The 19,912-nt window shown below is 35.7% G+C and overlaps 2 protein-coding genes across 3 annotated transcripts in view; both read right to left on the reverse strand.

The window, feature by feature from the left end:
• LOC106880794 (neural cell adhesion molecule L1.1-like) overlaps window positions 1–19,912 on the reverse strand; it is a 537,440-nt gene that overhangs the window by 360,862 nt on the left and 156,666 nt on the right. The window lies entirely within an intron of this gene.
• The window catches only part of LOC106874055 (uncharacterized), a 122,182-nt gene that overhangs the window by 61,753 nt on the left and 40,517 nt on the right, over window positions 1–19,912 (reverse strand). The window contains exons 6-8 of the mRNA XM_089352676.1: window positions 14,977–15,225; window positions 10,284–10,535; window positions 6,442–6,750 (exon numbers count right to left, since the gene is read on the reverse strand). Coding sequence (XP_089208802.1) covers window positions 6,442–6,750; window positions 10,284–10,535; window positions 14,977–15,225 — 810 coding nt within the window. The remainder of the gene's footprint in view (window positions 1–6,441; window positions 6,751–10,283; window positions 10,536–14,976; window positions 15,226–19,912) is intronic.

Here is a 19,912-nt window from a genome sequence, read left to right on the forward strand (position 1 = left end):
CATAATCATCATCGTTTAACATTCGCTTTCCATGGGTTGGACGATTTGACTGAGGACTGGTGAACCAGATGGCTACACCAGGCTCCAATCTGATTTGGCAGAGTTTCTACAGCTGGATGCCCTTCCTGTGTTATTTTATTTATAAATACAGTAATGACAATTATATAATACAGTTCATTGAAATAGGTAATCAACTCATTCTTGAATGTAATGATAGTAATGGTAAATAACATTATTGAAGTATTCATGTTGCATTAAGGATGAATATTTCTTTATGAATAATGTTTTTTGTTTTATTTTGGGGTACATACGCCTTTACTGCAAACAGTGAGAATGTTTGGGTCAATGAAGTTTGTACACAATTAATCTGGTACCATTGCATAATTTTGGTTGAAACAAAATATGTAGTAGCATAATTGGAGTCCCTTTTTTCAACTGAAGACAATGGGGAGCTGTACCTTGTGGCTGTAGTGAGTTAAAGAATTCGATGGGGTAGTTGAAACTATCCTGATCATCAACAACAAGTGAAGATTTCTGGAAGTCTATTCAATAGCATATTATTAATGGTATGTAGAGGAACAGTTTTTGGAGCCAGGATAGTTCTGTCACCAATGTAATCTGTACTGTTGTAATTATGAAGAAGATTAAGAAAGCTTTTATACATCAAGTCATTGATGGAATCAGATTTGCATTTGCTCCCACATGTGATGCTCCTACATAAAGTTGGCCATGTGAAAAGCATGGTTCTTGATGTTGCAATCCAGTAACTTTTAGTATTTGGCCTTGACTGTTATTAATGCTCATGGCAAAAGAAATTCTGATAGGAAACTGTAACTGCTTAAATTGGAATGGGACATTAGATGGTATAACTGGCATGTGAGGAATGAAGACAGTGTCACCTTTATCATAACCAATGAGAATATTTGCCTCAATGCAGTTCCTCATAAGTTTGTACATGATTAATCTTGTACCATTGCATAATTTTGGCTGAGACAAATTACGCAATAGCATAATAGGAGTACCATTTTTCAGTTGAAGACACTGAGGAGCTGTACCTGGTCATTCTAGTAAGTTCAAAAATTTGATGGGGTAGTTAACACTATCCTGATCATCAACAACACTGTCAATTGAGTTATTATAAGTGAATATTTCTCTCAAAAGCTTATTCAATAGCATATTGTTAATATTATGTACTGCAACATTTTTTGGAGCTGGGATAGCTCACTCACAGATCCAATTTGTATTGCTGTAATTATGAAGAAGATTAGGAAAGATTTCATCCACCAGATCATCAATGGAATGAGTTGAATTACATATTGGACTGAGTGTAAGAAACTGTTCTTCATCAATTGGAAGTCTCCCTTTACTGAGTTTCAAAAACTGCTCTGCAAATAGTTCAGCTGATTGATGTCTTGAAAACCTCACTCTCATATTTGTTGAAAGTTGAAGTGTTTTCACATGATGCCATAATACAGAAGACTTTATTGAAACATTGAGCTCATCCACTTTTGTTCCTCTTGGAACAACTGGTAGTGTTTGTCAAAAGTCTCCTAAGTGTTGCAAATGTTAGGAAATTCTCCCATGCCAAATGAGTTGCTCTCTTCTGGTTGATCAGCTTAGTAATCTGTCATTTTGGTGAAATCAGTCTTCATCAGCTGTTTATCATAACCAATTATTTCCTCGGTAGATTTGGTGATAGTTTTGAGTTAAATGGACCAATATGCTTCCATACTGCCCGTTCATAGTGAAGTTCTGTAAGGCAAGAGTAATCCCACTTGACTGCGTAAGTCTTCAATTCAGAAACAATTTCGAAAAATGCTGTGCTCTCTTTGCAAATGTATTGTGGTAGGAAAGATTTTGCTGCCTGAGCCAGGAAAGGAGTAGTTGATGATCTTTCCAACAGTCATCTGTGCTGCTGAGGCTGCAGGTCACAAGCATATTGCTTCTGTCATAAAATGTGGGAGAATGTATTCCATGATGTGCCAGTGCATTTATCTTGGATACCTCCACACAGGACTGAATTTATAGGGGTACGGAGGGGCTAATTGTCCCAGGCATCTAGATGTGGGAGGAGGGGGGCTGCTAGAAAGGGTATGTAGCACTCAGTACAGGAAGGTCCCTCCACCTCCCAACAGTCAGGCATGAAGAAGCTCTCTTTCAATATACAAAGGTATCTTGACTTCTTAAAAAAATGTAATGGATTCTCCTTTGTGATAACCACTTTAGAGACACCAAGTAATTCAATTAAAAAAACCCAGTAGCAAAGCATTTACAATTCTCAAGGGAATTAATTGTAGCAGCTTTTGATACAACAGAGAAAAGGGAAACAAGAGAACACACCTGAAGATGAATGCATATATGTATGTATGTATGTATGTATGTATGTATGTATGTATGTATGTATGAGTGAAGGCGCAATGGCCCAGTGGTTAGGGCAGCAGACTCGCGGTCATAGGATCGCAGTTTCGATTCCCAGACCGAGCATTGTGAGTGTTTATTGAACCAAAACATCTAAAGCTCCACGAGGCTCCGGCAGGGGATGGTGGCAAACCCTGCTGTACTCTTTCACCACAACTTTCTCTCATTCATACTTCCTGTTTCTGTTGTGTCTGTAATTCAAAGGGTCAGCCTTGTCACACTGTGTCACACTGAATATCCCCGAGAACTACATTAAGGGTACACGTGTCTGTGGAGTGCTCAGCCACTTGCACGTTAATTTCACGAGCAGGCTGTTCCGTTGATCGGATCAACTGGAACCCTCAACGTCATAAGCGACGAAGTGCCAACAACAACAACATGTATGTATGTATGTATGTATGTATGTATGTACTTGCATTGGAGGTAAAGGCGACACCATATAATGTAGGAAATCTTTTGGATCTGAATTGTATATAATTCTGTATATTAATATATTGTCTTGTGTCACTGTATGTTTTTTTGTGAGATTGAACATCCTGATGAAGGGAGTGTCTAGTTTTCTCCAAATATGAGTACTATACCATATTATAAGACACATCTGAGATTTATATTTGGTAATTTTCGAAGATATTAATTCTTGTGTATAAGGGGTCCACTGAACTTGAAGTATCCTGGGCCCCACATGGTTTAAATCTGGTCCTGTCTCCACATGGTCTTGTGCCAACTAGGAGGATGAAACAAGGTGTTAGTAACTGCCAGTTCATTCTCAGCACATGAGCCAAGGAGAAGCAGTCTATTCGAGTTGCAGCTTCCCACACCTTGCTTTCCCAGAATTCTCATCCAAAGGTCATTAGCTCATCCAACCCTGGCATTCAAATCTATCAACATGATAACTTTGTCTCATCTTAGCACAACCTGGACGGTCCTGTTGAGATCAAATTAGAAAGAATCCTTGATCTCATCATTAGAGTCAAGGGTGGGGGTATAACTGAGATGATTGTTATTGGGAAGGGGAAGGTGGATGGACATGAGCCATTCAATGATAGAAGTGGGAGCCAACTAGTATCTGTTCTCTTGGGAAGTCTTCACTCTGAAGCCAATACCTTTCATTTACTGCTCTATAAGATCCTTACCTTTTCAGAAAAAGGTGTAGTTCACTCCTTCACAAAGACTACCCTCATAAGTCTTGTTTCAGATAGGGCTGCAATGTCCACATTGTAATGATTCAGCTCCTTATTCCCTAAAGCAGTACAGTGTGTCATCCAGATCCAGAGTGTGCACATTTCAAGTTTCCACAACAAGAGAAGTTTTCTTTTTCTTGCTCTTGCATTGGGTCACCAATGACAACAGTAATTCAATCAAGGAAAAAGAGTAGTGTCTAATGTTTACCCCACCTTTTCTAGAAGCATGCCCGTATAAAGTGGGCTGCAGTGATCTTAAATGGGCAGCCCAGTCGCATCCTATAACTTCTAAGCAACCACAACACACATTTCATAGATAGAATGACCTTCATGTAAGATCCACCAGCATGTGGTTCCAGACCAAGGGTTTCAGGCTGACCAAGCCAGCCCCTGTTGCCTGGTTTATCTTGGCTACTGGATTTGAGAAAAGGAGTGGAGAGGTTCATTGTTCAAGCTAAAGATGGCCTTCACACGATTTTCAAACTCCACTCTAATTATGTACATAACATTTAAATAAATAAACTAAAAAAGAATAGCTAATTGACCAGAAAACTTAATTACTAGAGTTCAGGAAATGGTTCTCAAGTGAAAGTTTTGCTATCAGCAATTTTCTAGAATATTTCAGAAAAGAAAATTATGTTCGCCTACAAAAGTAAAAATACTTAAACAAGAAAGAAAGTTAAAATTGTTCCGCCATCTTTATAACATACTAGCAGAAAGGGGTTAAAGAGAATAATGAAATCTAAAAACGCTGTCTAGACTACGCATCATCTTTATATATAGAGATGTATATACACACAGGCACTCAAACACACGTATATATATGTATATCAATATAAATATACGAAAGTCAATGAAGTTTCGTAAAAGAAGGTGATCATGTACATACTTTCTTGCTGTTGTGATTATAACACCTCATTGTAAACAATGTTCCTTGTTTTCCCTTGTGGAGCATATACAAATAGGTTTTTTTTGCTGCCCACTCTTGAGCAGCCAACATACAGTTGTCCATGTGAGAAGCAGGGCTCTTCCAAGAGAAGACCAGCTACAGATAGTGTTTGACCCTGAGATTTGTTTATGGACATGGCAAAAGTCACACGAAGGGGGAATTGTAGTCTTCTGAATGTAAAAGGAATGTCTGCTCCTGATGGAGTAAGAGGAATTCTTGGAATAAAGACGTTATCCCCTTTTGCACATCCAGAAAGAATGGTAGCCTCGATAACGTGTGACATCATTTTCTTTATCACAAGTCGTGTTCCATTGCAAAGTCTTGGTGGTTCCAGATTGCGGAACAGCATAACAGGCATTCCAACTTTAAGTGATAATATGTGGGGAGGTAAGTCCTGGAGGCTCCAACGAATTGAGAAATTCAGGAGGATAGTTCACCACTTCATTTGTATCTGGAACTGTATCAACAGACTTGTAAGTTTGAAGATTGCCGGGAAGTGAATGTATCAGGTGTTGATTGATTTTTGTAACAGCTACATTTTTTGGAGCTAATATTGCTCTTTCACATAGCCAATTGTGATTTTGGTAGTTTTGTTTAAAGTTGGGAAAGACTTTGTGTTTGAGGTCATCTACAGAATTAACAACAGAACAAAATGGCCGGAGGTCTGCAACGAAATAATTTTACTCAACACTTTGCAAGTGAATCAGTGGAGGCAAAGATGCGTCTCATTTACTTGACAATTTATGCACCACAATGCAGAAATCACAATGTAAGTATATCTGAAAGGGTAGTCTTACACTGTTGTACTGTTGAATTACAAATAATGCTCATCTGTTATGTTCGGGTTAAAATTTCATCAACATCAAAAATATATGAATTTTCATGGGAGTTATGGCCGTTATGCAAAGAATATAATTTCCAAATTTCATAAAGATCCATTCAGTACTTTTGACGTAGTTTTGGATAAGAAAACAAATGACTAATGTGTGTGTTTGTGTGCATGTGTATGTGTGTGTGATGGGTGTATATATGTATAGATATCTGTATGCATGTATATATGTATATATGTACATATTACATGTACATCTATATATATATATACATCTACACATACGTATACATATACATGTATGCATATAAATCTATATATATATATATGTATCTATACATATACGTGTACATATACATCTATATGTATACATATACATCTCTCTCTCTCTCTCTCTTTCTCTCTCTCTATATCTATACATATACGTGTACATATACATCTATATGTATACATATACATCTCTCTCTCTCTCTCTCTCTCTCTCTCTCTCTCTCTCTGTCTGTCTCTTTCTGTCTCTCTCTTTCTGTCTCTCTCTTTCTGTCTCTCTCTTTCTGTCTCTCTCTTTCTGTCTCTCTCTTTCTCTCTTTCTCTTTCTGTGAAAGTATCTGTCATTACAGTATCAAAATGTGATTGTTTCAGTTAGTGGAATAGTTTCATTTTTAAAGTGAAAGTATTTGACATGAGTGTTTTTGTTTCACTTTTGACACGTAATACTTAAATAGTGGAAGAGATATTATGTTGCTGTGTGCTCGAACTCTGCAAGAAGTTAAAAAAATTTTTTGACTAAAACACAACTGGAACTCTAAGTAAGGCATGTGTAAAATTTGAATGAAATTGGTTGCGTAATTCTCGAGTTTTAGGGATTCACACAGACAGACAGACAAACAGACAGACAGACAGACAGACAGACACACATTCTCATTTTTATATATATAGATAGCTAATTTCAAAACATGAGCTAAAAACAGAACCTCAAGTACTTCACAATATATTAATCAATTTTATATAATGTGAAGCAATATTTTAAGAGATTAAAGAATAATTACAAACATGTAACAACTTACCTTTAGATTTCAAGGTAAAAGTAATTATTTCTGTTTCTATGGAGTATTGCACTCTTAAGCGATATGTACCAAAATCATTATCTTTGATGTCTTCTATCTTTAAACTAGTACAGATTCCTTTGAAAGGAAACTCACTTGATAAATAATCAGTGGTTGAATATTTGTTTGAGTCAATTAATTTCTCATTCTTTTGCCATTTTACATCAGATTTTGGATGGGAATAAAAACACTGTTTGAAAATTACAGATTCTCCAATTGAAACATTTCTCTTTTTAGGATTGTTTGATATTGAACTGAAAATAGGTTTCACTGAAGGAAGAAATAATAAAATATTAAAAGAGAAAATAATATATAATGTACATTTGAAACAGAAGATTTCTAAGTTTTTGAAAAATAGATGAAATAATAAAACATAAACTATACAATTTTATGGCAGAAATTTACTTTCAGACTAATTCAGTCAGTATTTAAAGCTAAAAAATTTGACAATTCTAAGCATCTGTACCATTTCACCTCCAAATCGGAATCCCTTTAACTCGAACTAACTCTTACTTACCATCCTATTCAAATACAAACTTTACACAGCAACCATCGCAAATTCTGCAGTGTATGGTCCCAGACGATCCTCTAACATTGTTGTCTTATCACATTCCACCTGATCACATCACCCAACTACCTGCATTTCTCCAAATTTTATGTTAACAATCTGTTGTACTAAGTATGTAAAATAACCTGTCAAATGCCAAACACAATTTTGATTGTTGTGCAAGACCCTCTCAGTTTTACACAATACTAAACCATGTACATCATCTACCAGTGAATGCTTTACAACAGTCTGTTCTACTACAATACAAACATACAAGACTTCAATTTCAAGATTAACAATAGAGTAAAATACACCTTCATATAAGTTTTTATCACTCTTAAATACTCTTGCTTATTAGACATCTGGTAACATTGTCAAAGAATTTTAACCAATCCAATACTGTAGACATATGCATATGGCAGTAAAATCTGTCATATTAGCTACCTACATCATATCCAGTTTAACTTCATATTCATAACAAACACTCAGTTATTTGTTCAGCTCTACTCATTATTTAAGATGTGATCTTTATGGTTTTTAATTACAAAAAGGCCTTTGATCACTTAAAACTAGTAAGTCAAGTTAATAGTTTCAAGTGTTATCTTAGATAGATTGTTTTCTTGCTGATTATTTTCATATATTTGATCAAGGACAAGAGGCCAGTGTGTAACATGAAAAGAAATATTTACAAAGGAACTCTATGCTGATGACCTTGCCCTAATTGCTGAGTCACTATCAGAACTAGAGGAGAAGTTTCAGATGTGGAAGCAAGGACTGGAATTGAAGGGCCTTATAGTCAACCTAGCTAAAACCAAAGTCCTAATAAGTAGGAAGGTAGACAAAACACAAACCTCTTCAGGTAGATGGCCCTGCTCGATCTGTAGAAAAGGCGTAGGTAGAAACTCCATAAGATGTACCCAGTGTAAGCTATGGACACATAAGAGGGGCAGCAATATCAAAGGAAGGCTAACTAGCAAGATAGTTTTTGTATGTGGCAGATGCTCAGGAACAATAAACACTGAAAATCTGCAGAAAACAACCTTTGCCACATTCCAGGGAGAAAAACTAGAAGTAGTTGATAGCTTCCACTATCTTGGTGACCAAGTTAGTAGCGGGGGAGGGTGCGTTGAAAGTGTAGCTGCTAGAATAAGAATAGCCTGAGCAAAGTTTAGAGAGCTCTTACCTCTGCTGGTGACAAAAGGCCTCACACTCAGAGTAAAAGGCAGACTGTATGACGCATGTGTACGAACAGCCATGCTACATGGCAGTGAAACATGGGCCATGACTGCTGAGGACTTGCGTAAGCTTGCAAGAAACGAAGCCAGTATGCTCCAATGGATGTGTAATGTCAGTGTGAATATTCGACTGAGTGTAAGTACCTTGAGAAAAAGTTAGACCTAAGAAGCATCAGTTGTGGTGTGCAAGAGAGACGATTGCGCTGGCATGGACATGTGGCGAGAATGGATGAGGATAGCTGTGTGAAAAAGTGCCACACCCTAACAGTTGAGGGAACCCGTGGAAGAGGTAGGCCCAGGAAGACCTGGGCTGAGGTGGTGAGGCAAGAACTTCGAACATTGGGTCTCACCGAGGCGATGACTTCTGACCGTGACCTTTGGAAATATGCTGTGCGTGAGAAGACCCGGCAAGCTAAGTGAGAGCATAATCTGTGGCCTCTACCAGAAGTGTAGCCAGCTCACTTATTTGTATCTTTACTTCATTGGACACTAAACTCTGCTTGCGAAGACCTGTTGAGGCAAGTGAATTTGAAATCGAAATCAACCAAATTCGACAAATGGCACCCATGCCAACCTCTCCTTCATTGGACACTAAATTCTGCTTCCGAAGATCTGTTGGGGCAAGTGAAATCGAAATCATAATTGAACCATATTCGATGACTGGTAGCTGTGCCGGTGGAGCACTAACAACACTGTCCAAGCATGATCATTGCCAGAGCAGCTGTCTGGCTTCTGTGCTAGTGGCTCGTAAATAGCACCATTTGAGCGTGATCGTTACCATTGTTGCTTTACTGGCACTTGTGCCGGTGGTACGTTAGGAAATCATTTGAGTGAGGTCGTTGCCGGTGCCACTGGACTAGCTCCTGTGCAGGTGGCATGTAAAAAACATCATTTTGAGCGTGGCCGTTGCCAGTACCGTGTGACTGGCCCTTGTGCTGGTGGCACGTAAAAGCATCCACTACACTCTCGGAGTGTTTGGTGTTAGGAAGGGCATCCAGCTGTAGAAACTCTGCCAGAGCAGATTGGAGCCTGATGCAGCCATCCTGTTCACCAGTCCTCAGTCAAATCGTCCAACCCATGCTAGCATGGAAAGCAGATGTTAAACGATGATGATGATGATGATGATAATGATGAATTGGATTTATATAACCTGTATTAGATCTCACTTCAGAGATTTTGAGATTTATGATAATTTAGAAAGCAATTTTCATTACCTGATATTATCCTAAATATCACTTTGAAATCATTCTCGCAAATCTACTAATTCCTTACAAGTTTTGGAATTTCCCTTTTTAAAGGTCACATAATCCTAAATGTATGTTATCTCCAATAAAGACAATCTCCCCAATACTGCTCAGAAACAGTCAGTATTTTTAAGATTATACAGATAATCTTGATTCATCAGTGCTTACATTACCTTAAATCTCAAGACATCTAAAGTGGTACAAAATGTCTTTCATAAAATATAAACATAATACAAACATTTCTCTTCTGAAGCTAGTAAATATGACATGGTATAGAATTTAAATAGAAACTCTATAGTACTAAAAGTTTGTCTATTGTAACACTTAATTATTTTAGCAAACAATATTTGATGTTCTTGCCTGATAAGTTAATTTGCTATATATTCTATATACAGGCATACAGTTGACAGTTAAAATGGAACAAACTAAAAAACAAAAACTGAACACAGAAACAATTTCACTGTATAAAATGAATGCTTAAAATTTACTTGAAAATAGCTTCAGGTCTTTTGGAGAAAATTTGAGGATACTGAATTTGAAAATTATAATTAAGAAGATATTGAATTTGAGGATATTGAATTTTAAGAGGATATTAAATTTGAAAATTATAATTAAAAATTATCAGTTTTATTGACATACATAAAAAGAAACAAAGTCCAACAATCTTCTAATGAGATAAAATTAAATAAATAACTAATCAATTTATCATTCTAAAAATAATAATTCAAATTGTAAATATGTTTTTATAAATAAATTGTGGCTTTGTAAAATACTTGCCTGGAATTTTGTAGTTTGATGATTTATTCACATGAAAATCTTCATTGCTTACATGACACACCCATGTACCAGTATTATTGAAAGAAGGATTATTTATAGATAATACATTCATAGTATAAGTATTCTTAGTGGCATTTCCCCATTTTTGCTTCAGTTTGTATTCATAAATATCTGGGTTTCCATCGAATGCAGTGCAATTAATTATTATATTATTTGTCTCATTTGAAATATGAATGTTTACTTGAGGAGGATCTTAAAAATAAAAAATAAAAATTCAGAAAACAGTTCTAATTTAGAAAATAAGATAAAAATACAAAATTTCAGTTTCTCACACATTTTATATTCAGATTCTATGATTATCATTGAACATGTTTTCTCATACATCGTAGCAAAACACAGTAAGCAACCTAAACCACCACAAATCTATAATCTTGGGACAGTTTGAGCTTGGCCCTGTGGCTAAGGCTTACAGTGGGTTGCAACAATGAGATGTACTTCCATGTAATGCTTGTACTTAGATGGGTAGATTGTCCAGGAAGACAGTTTAGTCAGTCATAGAGAAAACAAACAAACAATTCATGAAATATCGACTAATAAAATTCAGCAAAAATGTCAAACTATACAGATATAAAAAAATAAAATCATTTAAAACTGAAATTTCTTTACATAACATGCACATATTCAAAAAATGTTTCTCATTAAGAGTAATTAGAAGTGCTCATCAGTGAATCATGGGGGGGAAAATGTCTGTTCTTCATTACCATATCAATATAGTGATTAAATGGATCCATTTATGGTAATAGCATGAGAGGAGGAAACCGTCATGATGACAGACATATGAAACCAAGATAAATGAAAATACTAGGCTAAAAGTTTGAAATGTTAAGTTTTTATTTTATTAAAACAGATACAGTTTTTCATTCTGAGAACAAAATATAAAGAAACTGAATAAGACAAATTATTAAAGCAAATATGTATGTAGTGCTGAGATGAATTTTAAACAATTTAAACAATCTGCTTTGTCTTTTTGTTTTCCTGTCTTTTTTTAATTAGTATAATTTTGATCAACTTCAAGTGCCCTCTATCCAAAATTATGAGTTTAAAACCAATTAAACAGTCTTATACCTTTTGGTTAGATTTGAATATAAAACTTTATTTTTGATACAAATTTTTAATACTGTTATTCATTGCACTGTAGTCCCATAGATGCTTGGGATTTTTAATTGTGCATCAGACATATTGTGCCTTTGTTCTGTTGTCCCTGATCAAAGTTTCTTAATCACTTCTGTTATGATATTTAGGGCTTTCTCATTTCCACATTGAAAAATGTTGGTAAATGCATAATAAACATAACTCTTTCAGTTATCCAAACTTGAATTTTGAATGTGACAGCTTAGAAATTTGTTTCATTGATTTGAGTGTATAACTAATACAAACTCTTTGTGACTCCCTAATAACTGTTTGTTGTAAAGTGGAGCTACCAGTGATTTGGGATTTCATTGCATATGTGTGGAAGACCATAGGTTATTTATTCCAGAAAAATATGGTCTCCAAATGACTGCTTATATTTAAAAAAAATACTTCAATAGGATAGATACATTTTCTTGTTGTGATAAATCACCAACAACACATCCTTTTCCTCTCCTCCTCCATCTTCTTCTTCTTCATATCCACTTTCCATGCTGACAAGGAAGGGTAGTCATGTATAAGTCCTTACTGCAACCACTGCTTTCATAGGTAGGTTGGAAAACCATACCGTGCTTAACTAGGTTCCTATGGTTTGATGTACTTCCTATGATGAACCTGTTCACAGAGAGAACTGAGTGTATCTTAGAGTGGTACCAGCATTAGAGAAGTTGTCATATCCTTGGCTAGACAAGACTAAAGAACCTCCTCGACACTATACTTTCTCTGCTCATTTGTCAACACCTGAACAGAGTCTATTGTAAATATTTTTTCTTATCACTATAAGAATGGTGAGACTCAAAACCGAGGCAGAGTCCACTGGATGATATTTTGGATATTTATTTTTCTACTGTAAATACCTCTCCATGGTCGCTTAGAAACTGGAGTTGCCAAACAACATAGCTGAGCCAAAATGCACATTTTATTGCTACATTTTCAAATATATAGATTTAAAGTGTATTATTACTGACAATAAAAATGTTTACTACTGTTTGGTGTATCTCTTTTTTTTTTATTTAGAAGTTAGCTATTCTTGTATAGGCATTTCTATTATTCATTTTTCATTATTAACTAATGACATATAATGTAATAATTCTTCAAAATATTGATCTAGTTTGTTTCTGACAGTAGAGCTTCAGCAGAAAAAGACTATTGTGAACCAGTAAATCACATTAAAGTTGATGACTTGACAAAGCATAATCAAAAGAAACTCTTTTTTTAGTTCATTGAAATGCACAGCATTTTTGAGAAACAAGATAGTTTAATCAGTAAGAAGGGAAATAATTTTTAATTGGGCAACTACTCAAAAACGAACATGCTGAGTATCTACAGCTGACAACTGATCTTGACAGAATCCTGAATGTATGCTTATAGATTATATACTTGTAATAAGTTACTTTATATTTAATTTTGGCAATATAATTAGTCAAAGTAGAGTTACTATTCCTACATATGTGACTACAAAGTAGAGTTACTATTCCTACATATGTGACTACAAAGTAGAGTTACTATTCCTACATATGTGACTACATATGTGGCAGCAGAAATGATTATGATGCTGCTGTCATTTGGATGATCCCTGATGACATTCTTTTCTTCTCAAAATATGTTTTGGTTTAAAATGTTTGCTTTTACTCATTAAATTTTTGTCTTTTCAGGTTAGTTCATATTATTCAGTTTTTTAACCAACATTTTGGAGAGGATTTTGATTTCTAGGTAGGAGATGTAATCAATAGCTTTATTGAAAACTTAGCTCTTCTAATTTTTAGACTCAGTGAGCTACCTTCAGTTAAGGATAATAAATGTTAGGCTGGGTACATCATTAGCTGGGTACATCAATATGTAGAAATAGGGTAGTTGTAGATGTTTACAGTATACACCATTAGAAGTAGAGAGCAAAAAATGAACTTTAGAGACCAGAAAAATCACAAATACTGAAATCCTCTAAACTGGAGAAACTGATATTTTGTTTGGTCACAATAAATTTCTTAATAAAATCAAGGATCAACAAACCCAAGTAATTTTAAAATTCTTTTGTTAATTTGTTTCTATTTACAAAAGGTTATGCTCCTAATCTGAGTAAGTTCTGAAGCTCAACAACAGCAAGGTTGCATAGAATGGGTGTCATTAATATTACTCCCAAGATAAGTAGAGTGGATACAACAGGATTAGTGTGTTAGATTAATGATGCAGATATCACTTTTTACAAACTCTCTAAGACTGTTAAGACTGATAGAGTTTATGTTCAGTTTTAAACCTCAGTATCTACAAGTAAGTCATGGATGGGAAGGGAATTTCACAGAGTTCAACTCTGGGAAGGTTTGATTATGCATAGTGGTCAATGAAATACAAGAGTGACGAGAAGAATGGGAGAGACAAATGTATTGGGTGAACTTGGATAGAGGTTGTAGCTAGGAGCAGTGATTAGGATAATAATAGAATAAGCAGAGAGAAGAGACAGCACATGTATGGGTGACAGATGGTATGTGTTACTGAGTCATTACCAATTAGTGGGGCCTTCACTGAGTTACGACACATGATGTTTGTGTGGGTAATAGCAAATCTGTCCTGGGTGTAGGTGCAGCAATTCTTTGTGGATCTTACTTGAATTAGGTAGAAAATCAGTAATTGCAAAAAGCTGAAGTATTTTCTAACTCTGAAGGGAAAAGGTAGTCTTTGAGATGCTGTTTCAGCTAGGTTAAGTATGTGGGTTTTCAGGATATATCACCAGAAACTGTGAAACCTACCTTTTATAGTAACCATAACCTTAATATTATTCAGTTTTGTCTTCCTCAGTTCCACACAGGCTGACTTTACATTTCCTTACTCTTAATTGATACAGAAAATAGTAAATACTTTCATGACAACACCCCTTCCTTAAATAATTACCCACTTTCCTGACCAAAAGGACTGAACCCCATTACAAAATGATCAGTGATAAGAAGGGCATTCAGCTGTAAGAACCATGATACCCCCATACCCCCATCACCATAAAAAAGTCATATACACCAGAGACTGGTGGAGTATCAGCTGATGATGGACTGTGACAAGTGGCAAGAGGCCAAAGTGGAACAAATCCTTCTAACTCATGCCAGCATAGAAAAACTAGGCATAAAATAATGATCATAGTGATGATGCTGATGCTAAAAGATGGTAAGAATATAACAAATTCATGTATGACCTGGTAGCATGAACTATTCTTTTACAAATTGCTTTAGACACTTATGCAATCACAAGGAGACATAAATGCCCTCTCAGTGTACCTACCCTTTACCCAGCAGATCATCAAGGAGGTGTTGGCTAAAGAGAGAGAGGGCTGTGCCAGCTGTCAGCTGGTACACATTTTCAGCTGAGTATACTAGAGAAATGTAAAACGATGTGTTTTGCTCAAGTACACAATATGCCACTCGGTCTAAGAATTGATGCAAAAGATATTTGATGATGGCAGTAGTAGTAGGAGTAGTAGTAGGAGTAGGAGGAGGAGGAGGAAGTATTTATATTTACATACATTTCAACAGGATATTAATTTTTTTCCGAGATGTCAGATTTCCATGCTTTGTGCTCTTTGCATTGGCAACACAGAAAACATCACTGATATTTCTACGATTAAAAGTAAATGGGGAGTTTGAAGGAAAACTGTGATTTCTACATTCCAACCTCACTTCTGGGATAGGGTTTCCTTTTGCAGAACAGTTTACAATGGATGCTTGATTCTCAATTAATGTCACATCCTCTGATGCAGTAATATCAGGTTCATCTATAAATAAATAATTAAATAAAACTATTAAAAATCACACACAGAAACATTTTAAAGAAACTTTATGAAACATTTTGCTATTAATTGTTATGAAATATGTTTAATTCTTTGAATCCTAACACTCTGCAAGGTATGCAGTTCCTACCCAGCACCAGCCATTTACATGAAAATCACAGAAATAAACTGAAAAAAATACTAGCAAATTCAATTGGAAAAAAATGTAATAAATATAATCCTTTCTACTATAGGCACAAAACCTGAAATTTTGGAGTGAGAGCTCCTTGATTACATTGACCCCAATGCTCAAAGTCTACAGAATTTGAACTTAAAATGTAAATGCAAATGAAATACTGCTAAGCATTTTGACTGGGATGCCAATGATGTAACAAATATGAATTATGTTTAATTTGTAATGAGATAACTTTTAAATCACTTCTTTTGTTTTCTGTCGTTGCCAAATTTTCCAATGGTTATCACCTCCAGTGCAAATAAACAAGAATCTATGCTTATCTCTCGCTTCCCAGTCCTGTCCTCACTGCATCATTGCTATCCTGTTGTCCCCCACATTCTCAATATACTCGAGTTTCACAGTCACTGCATTCCCCACCTCCCTCTCTTTGCATGCATGTGAAGTCCTTACCCTCTACTCATGCACTCTTGGCAATATTCTATCTTCCTATTTATATTCTGATCCCCATATTTTGAGTACATGCCTTGGCACTTTACCACCATCTCTCTCTTTCTCTCTCTCTCTCTCTCTCATGCTTTCTCCAATCCTTTTCTTTCATGCACTCTCAATCTCTTCCACTCTTTTTATCATTCTTGATCACTCTCTCTCTCTCTTTCTCTCTCTCTCTCTCTCTCTCTCTCTCTCTCTCTCTCTCCCTCTCTATTTCTTGGTCTCTCTCTCTGACTGGATAACCATATATCTCTACAGCAACATACTTGTTACTGTCCCTCTGTCACACTGTAAACTTTCATTGCTTGGCACAAGGCCACCGTCTCCAATGCACCCTGCTCTCAGAGGATCTTTTTCTTGTTAGTCACTTGTGACCCTGGCTTGTGCCATGTAAAAAGCATCCAATCCACACTGTAAAGAGATTGTTGTTTGGAGGGGCATCAGGCTGTAAAAACCATGCCAAAACAGAACTTGCTGGTGCTGATGCCATGCAAAATGCACTATCCTCTCTGTAAGGTGGTTGGTGTTAGGAAGGGTATCCAGCTGTAAAAACCATACCAAAACAAACAGTGAAGTCTGGTGCAATCTTCTGGCTTGCCTGCTCCTTTCAAACTGTTTAGCCCATGCCAGCATGGAAAACAGATGTTACATGATGATGATGATGATATTTATTCTCACAATTATAGTCAAAATATGATGTGTTTATCTTTGATATATTATCTTTTTGACAGAGAATTTCTTTGAGTTGATCAACTCTCTTCATGTGAGAGATTTTGTTATGATTTGTAATAAAATTTCAGTTTTTCAAAAATATACATAACACAAGATGAGATTTGTAGAATTTATCATCTCTCTCAATTTGTAGATTTTATCATCTTTATCAACAACAGAATTATCTTCATTCACACAATTACTGGGTAAAAGTTCATTGCATAACAGTTATTGGGAGTAGCTGATTTGATATACACAGCTTAACTATTGGCTTCATCAACTAATAGCTACCAAACTTCATCCAACAAACAGATCAGATAATCCCCATGATTAGCTAATCCTACAGTAAGTTTATCGAGATTATATTTAGACTCAAGACCTCTGTAAGTTTGAAATAAATGGAAAATCATTGTTATTACAAATTCAAACATAAGCATTAGGAGCTACTACACCCCTTCCTCTGCAATCTGAGACTACCTTTCATATATAGGCTGTACATTTTATACAGAAATAGAATCTACCATGCTATCTTCACCTGTTAGGTAATATGCTTTCATAATAACTTTGATGGCGCTAATCAAAGCCATTCTGACGCTCTGTTTTATTACTAAAAATTAAATATTTAATTGGCTCAGTTAGCTGGTTTCCAATGTAGCATATTTCCCCCAAACCTCACTCAAAAAAATTGATAAAACTCACAGTAATACCTTCTTGAAGAACACAAGTTATAGCAGTAACATAAAATGATTATTGATTAGTGCAGAAAGAATGTACAAGTAACAGGGCTAAACACAAATATGTGGTAGAAAAAATACTAGGTTGGTAGGATATAGTCATATATTTTTGGTACAGGAATTCAAGGCCAGTGGGTTCAATGATAAATAATGAAAACTGAATAAATGCATTCATCTTTTAACGAGTTATTCATTTTCTTTCACTGTATATTTTTATATATCAGGTCATCCCATAAGTTCTGTCCGATTTTACCTTTTTTAGAACTGAATGAAATTTAATAGTATTTTAGAATATCTAATGGAATAAAAAATTATTTTTATGCATTTGTGTACATTTAAACTAATTAAATATTATTTTACAGAATAATAGAATTAAAATTTCTTTGATTAAAACCCTTTCTAACATGGAAGTACCCAAAGAGCATTTGAGGCACATAATGCTTTATGAGTACAAAAAAGGAAACTTTGCAGCCAAAGTGACTCGAAACATACACTCAGTATGGGAAAGAATGCTTGAATGAAAGAACTTGCAGAAGATGGTTTACAAAATTCAGAAGTGGAGATTTCAGCCTTGAAGATGATCGAACAGGACGTCCAGTTGAGTTTGATGATAAGCTCGTTGAGGCATTACTTGAAGAAAACCCTGCATTATCAGTTGAAGAATTGGCAATAAAGCTTAGTTCAAACCATACAACTGTACATCATTATTTTCAACAACTTGGAAAGGTTCCTAAACTTGGAAAACAGGTGCCTCATGAATTGTCCGAAAGCAACTGCAAATCCCAAGTTGACATCTGCTCTTCTCTCCATTCTTGCACACTCATTTCACCCTTTTTGGATAGACTTGGTGACTTTGGATAGACTGGTGACGGAAAATGGATCTTCTATTCAAATGTTAAACGTCATAAAGAGTGGCTTGGTAAAAGGGAAAAAGCTCAACTACAATCGAGAAGGGAACTTCATGGAAAAAAGGTTCTTCTCTCTATCTGGTGGGATTGCAAAGGAGCAATTCACCTTGAATTGTTCCCACCTAATGCAACAATCACTGCTCAAGTCTACTGTCAGCAATTAGAACATTTGAACGAAGCTTTGAAGAAAAAAAAGACCTGCTTTAGTGAATCGAAAAGGAGTGATGTTTCATCAGGACAATGCACGACCCCACACTGCAAAGATCACATTACAGAAGATAGAAGAGCTTGGGTGGGAAAAAATTCTTCATCCACCTTATTCTCTCAACCTCGCTCCTCTAGACTACCATTTGTTTCGTAGTTTGCAGAATCATTTGGGGGACATAACTTTCGCAAGCCGGGAGGAGGTCAAAACTGACATTTCAGAGTTCTTTGCTTTGAAACCAAAAGAGTTTTACATTGATGGGATTAAAAAGCTTGTAAATAGATGGAAGGAAGTCATAGATAATCAAGGAAAGTACATTGATGATTAAATTCCAATTAAATATAACATTTGACCACTTGTTTTCTTTATTCAAAATTCAGATAGAACTTATAGGATGACCTGATATCTGTACATTTTTCATAATTTCCTATCTTTCCATGTCACAATAAACTCCTTTTTCTGAAGCTGGAAAAGAAATCTACAATTAGAGAAGTAGTTAAAACATTTGAACCAAGGAGTGAAGTATTGAATGGCCATTCAGTCTGCTAGAATTATCATGGATCTCAAATCAAATCTAAATGTCTGGAAAAAGAGAGGGTTTATTGAACAACGTAGCTCATGATATACAAAAAGACAAGATGGTGATGATGATCGTTTTCTATGCTGGTGTGAATTGAATGGTTCAATGGGAGCTGGCAAACTGGAGGACTGCACTAAACTTCACTATCTCTTTTGGTATGGTGTTTATAGCTGGATTCCCTTCCTAATGTCAATCATTGTTGGCATTAGGAAGTGATGCCAATCATTGTTGGAAATTCTTTGTGCATAAACAACAGCAATAATTAAACATTAAACTATGATTACTACAAGCTTTAAATACTTTCTGTATACAACTGCACTTCCTGTACCAACACTGCTACAATTTCAATCATATAACGCAAACAATAAAATTAGACCCAATGAACATACCAAGTATTTTAGTTTTAGATATATATATATTATAGGCAGATCCTAAGCATTTATGCCTGTGGATTTTAGAACGCTGGCATTTCACACAAGAGTGTGCCCAAGTGGTGATCATGTAGTGCATATTAGGCCAGAAAAACTGAGCTGTAATAAGCTTAACCGAGGCAGTGATGCCAGGATGTGACAGTGAATGCAAGGCATCAAAAACTGAACGCAGGTGGTTCTCAGATACAAATGGCCTGGGGGAACCAGTAGCTGTGTCACAAAAGATTGTGCCTTGAGCAGATGGAAGTGGAAGATAGGCAAACTTGCAACAGGACAACTTGGTGGAAATTAGATCCAATGTGTCCAGAGCTGGCTGATCCTGCGCAATGGCAGTTAAATCAATTGCAGCAGGAGACGAAAGAGAACATACAAGGAAATGAGATAATGCATCATCAGGCACATTCTCTGTTCCAGGTATATGCCAAATATCACTCATGAT

The sequence above is a fragment of the Octopus bimaculoides genome, chromosome 5 (assembly GCF_046866305.1).
Source record: "Octopus bimaculoides isolate indiv1 chromosome 5, ASM4686630v1, whole genome shotgun sequence".
NCBI classification, from domain to species: Eukaryota; Metazoa; Mollusca; class Cephalopoda; order Octopoda; family Octopodidae; genus Octopus; species Octopus bimaculoides.